The sequence below is a fragment of the Gracilinanus agilis genome, unplaced genomic scaffold (assembly GCF_016433145.1).
Source record: "Gracilinanus agilis isolate LMUSP501 unplaced genomic scaffold, AgileGrace unplaced_scaffold5055, whole genome shotgun sequence".
Taxonomy (NCBI): Eukaryota; Metazoa; Chordata; class Mammalia; order Didelphimorphia; family Didelphidae; genus Gracilinanus; species Gracilinanus agilis.
Genome location: NW_025385299.1, coordinates 1 through 3026, shown reverse-complemented (window position 1 = coordinate 3026; position 3026 = coordinate 1). Strand labels below are relative to the sequence as shown.

Below are 3026 nucleotides of genomic sequence, written 5' to 3'. Positions count from 1 at the left end.
AGCCCGCCTCACGCACCCCGGAAAGGCCATCCTGGCAGGTGAGCGCCGTCAGCGCCGCCATCCCCCTGCCGCCGGCCAGCCGGGCCGCTCTCCCCTCGGCACCCCATTGGGGCTCCTCCCCGCAGCGGGGAGAAGGGCTCTAGAGGGCGGCCGGGGAGGGGCTGGGGGTCCCTCTCCTCGCACCCTTGCACCCCTGCCTCCTCCTGGGGCTCCCCGGGGTGGGAGGGGATTTGGAGGATTGCCTGGGGAGGGGCTCCCGCGGCTTCTGGCCTGCCTCCCCTGGGTGAGGGTGGCCGGGGAGGGGCTGGGGGTCCCTCTCCCCGCACCCATGCACCCCTGCCTCCCCTAGGAGCTCCCCAACCCCGGCCCGCACCCGACCTCCCCGGGGTGGGGGAGGGCCTGCAGGCTTGCTTGAGGACGGGGCTTTGTTAGCTTCCTGGGCAGTGGCGGCCCGGGCGGCCCCCCCACCACGCCGTGGTGCCAGGGTGGGGCGGAGGCTTGCAGCCAGTTAGCCCGAGGGCAAGAGATTGGCTCTGTGCAGGCCTCAGTTCCCTTCCCTGTAAAATGAGGGCTTGGACCTGTAGAGTGGGGAGGGGCAGCCAGCCGCCCGCAGGGGAATCTTGGGCCCAAAGTCCATTCCAAAGAGCAGCTACAGGCCGGGTCACCCTCGGCCAAGCGCTTTCCCCTCCCTGGGCCTCAGTTTCCCCGTCTGTAAGATGAAGGGAGCCGCCTGGCAGGTCCAGCCCCAGAGCTGGGGTCACGTGACTGCCTCGATGGGCTCTCGGTGGCTTTCATTCATGCCCCACATCCTAAGCCGCGTGGGAGGAAGGAACTTGGTCCGAACCCGAGTCTGGGCATGGACTGGGGCAAAGTTCTAGCTCTGGATCTCCCTCCCTCCAAGACTGCCTGGGGAGGAGGCCACCCCACGCCCACGACTTAGGCCAGCCCCGGGCTCCTTGTGGCCTGGGGGGCGGGGCCTCGCAGCCCGGAGGAGTTTCCCCAGTCTGCTCTCTTGCTGTCCGTGGGGCCTTGGGCCAGTCCCTTGCTCTGGGTCTGGGCAGCTGCGGCTTGGAGATTTCTTGCCCTGAAGTCCAGAATCCCCGCCCCTATCCCCACCCCTCTGCTGAGTCATGTGTCCCCCCCCCCCCCCCGCGAGGTGGGGGAGGGGCTTCATGGGGGGTGTCTCTGGGGAAGAATGGCCTGAGCCCCCCACCCCCACCTGCCAGGAGCATGGGGGGAGGGGCAGTTTGGCTCTCAGTCCTGGCCCCCTCCACTTGGCCTGGTCTGGCCTGTCAGGCTACTTCTGAGGCCTTGCCCCGCCCCCTCTGAGGAGGACCCCCTCCCCCCCAGCCTCTGAGCCCGGAGGGGCGGGAACCTGAGGAGCCCCGCCCCCTGCCACCAGTCTGGCCCAGGCTAATCCAGCTGGGGGGGGGGGCGCTCCGGCATCCTCCAATGCTGGTCCCTGTCCCTGCTCCCTGCTCCCAGGCGGCCTGGCTGGAGGCATCGAGATCTGCATCACCTTCCCCACCGAGTATGTGAAGACGCAGCTGCAGCTGGACGAGAAGGCCAACCCCCCGCGCTACCGGGGCATAGGTGAGGCCTGGGTGTGATTGGGCAATGGCGAGCCAGCCATGGCCCATGTGGCAGCTGCCTGCACCTTAGATTTGAGGAGTGGAAACTGGGCTGTGGGTTCAATCCTGACTCTGCTGGGGCCCAGAGGCTTGTCATGAAACCCTGAGGCTGGGGATTTCTTAGTACTGGTGTCCTCACTGTCCAAGTGCGGATCCTTGAAGGGCATGGACGGGTCCAGCCTCCCCACCTTTGCTCAGACTGGCTCTGTGCCTGCTTCCTTCCCTAGGAGACTGTGTGAAGCAGACCGTCCGCAGCCACGGCGTCCTGGGCCTCTACCGAGGCCTCAGCTCTCTTCTCTATGGCTCCATTCCCAAGGCAGCTGTCAGGTGAGCTTGAAGCCAGGGAAGAGGCTCAGGCGGGGGAGCCTGGAGATGCTGGAGATGCTGGGATGCTGCTCTCTGCTTGGTTGGGGGTGGGGAGGGGAGCGGCACACGTTTATTATCCCCATTTGACAGGTGTGGGGACTGAGGCTCAGAGGGGCCACACAGCTAGAACGGACTAGAGCTGAGGCCCAAAGCCAGGGTCCAAGATGGGCGGCTCCATTTGCTGCATCCAGCCATCTCGGGCACTTGCTCTTTTTTCCAGCCTCACTTTTTTGTCTGTCAGGTAGGGCTGATAGGGGTTCTAGCTGCCTTCCCCGACCAACTTGAGCCTCTTTGGGGACAGCAGATAGAGTGCCAGGCCTGGAGCCAGGAGGTCCTGGGTTCAAATCTAGCCTCAGACCCTTCCCAGCTGTGTGACCCTGGGCAAGTCACTTAATCCCGATTGCCTAGCCCTTACCGCTCTTCTGTTTTAGAACTGATACTAAAGCAGAAGGTAAGGGTTAAAAGACAGAAAGCAAAGAGCTGGAGGCTCTCCAGAAATGGGAGCTGGCATTGTTGGTGGCAAAGAGATACTGGCTGGGTGCACGTGACCCTAGGCCTGGCCCGTGGGAGTCTAATTCCTACCCCCCCTACCCCCAGGTTTGGGATGTTCGAATTCCTCAGTAACCAAATGCGGGACGCCCAGGGCCGGCTGGACAGTACTCGAGGGCTGCTGTGCGGGCTGGGGGCCGGCGTGGCTGAGGCTGTGGTGGTCGTGTGCCCCATGGAGACCATCAAGGTGGGGCCCACACCTGGGCAGGGCAGCCTCCCTGTGGCCAAGATTCCACCATTAGGGCTTGACCCTTGGGCTAGAGCTTGCCTGGCTCCTTCTAGGGGGCAAAGCCCCTGGGACTGAGGAAGCTCAGAAGACACCCCCAGGCCTACCGTGTCCTGGGGGAGTTCCTAGTCAGACCGGGCCACTCTCTGGGCAGGGGTACCAAATGAGCCCTTCCTGGCCTGCCCTCTTCCTCCTAATTGGAGTCTCTCCTTTCTCTCTCTCTCTCTCTCTCTCTCTCTCTCTCTCTCTCTCTC

At 64.4% G+C, this 3026-nt stretch overlaps 1 protein-coding gene across 1 annotated transcript; it reads left to right on the top strand.

The window, feature by feature from the left end:
- Nucleotides 1–4: 4 nt before the first annotated feature.
- Nucleotides 5–2733, top strand: LOC123255721 (tricarboxylate transport protein, mitochondrial; the record flags this gene model as incomplete). Its single annotated transcript, XM_044684465.1, has 4 exons — nucleotides 5–38; nucleotides 1486–1593; nucleotides 1859–1958; nucleotides 2595–2733. Coding segments are annotated over 4 exons (381 nt in total), but the record flags the coding sequence as incomplete, so codon positions are not given.
- Between the last annotated feature and the right edge of the window lie 293 nt (nucleotides 2734–3026).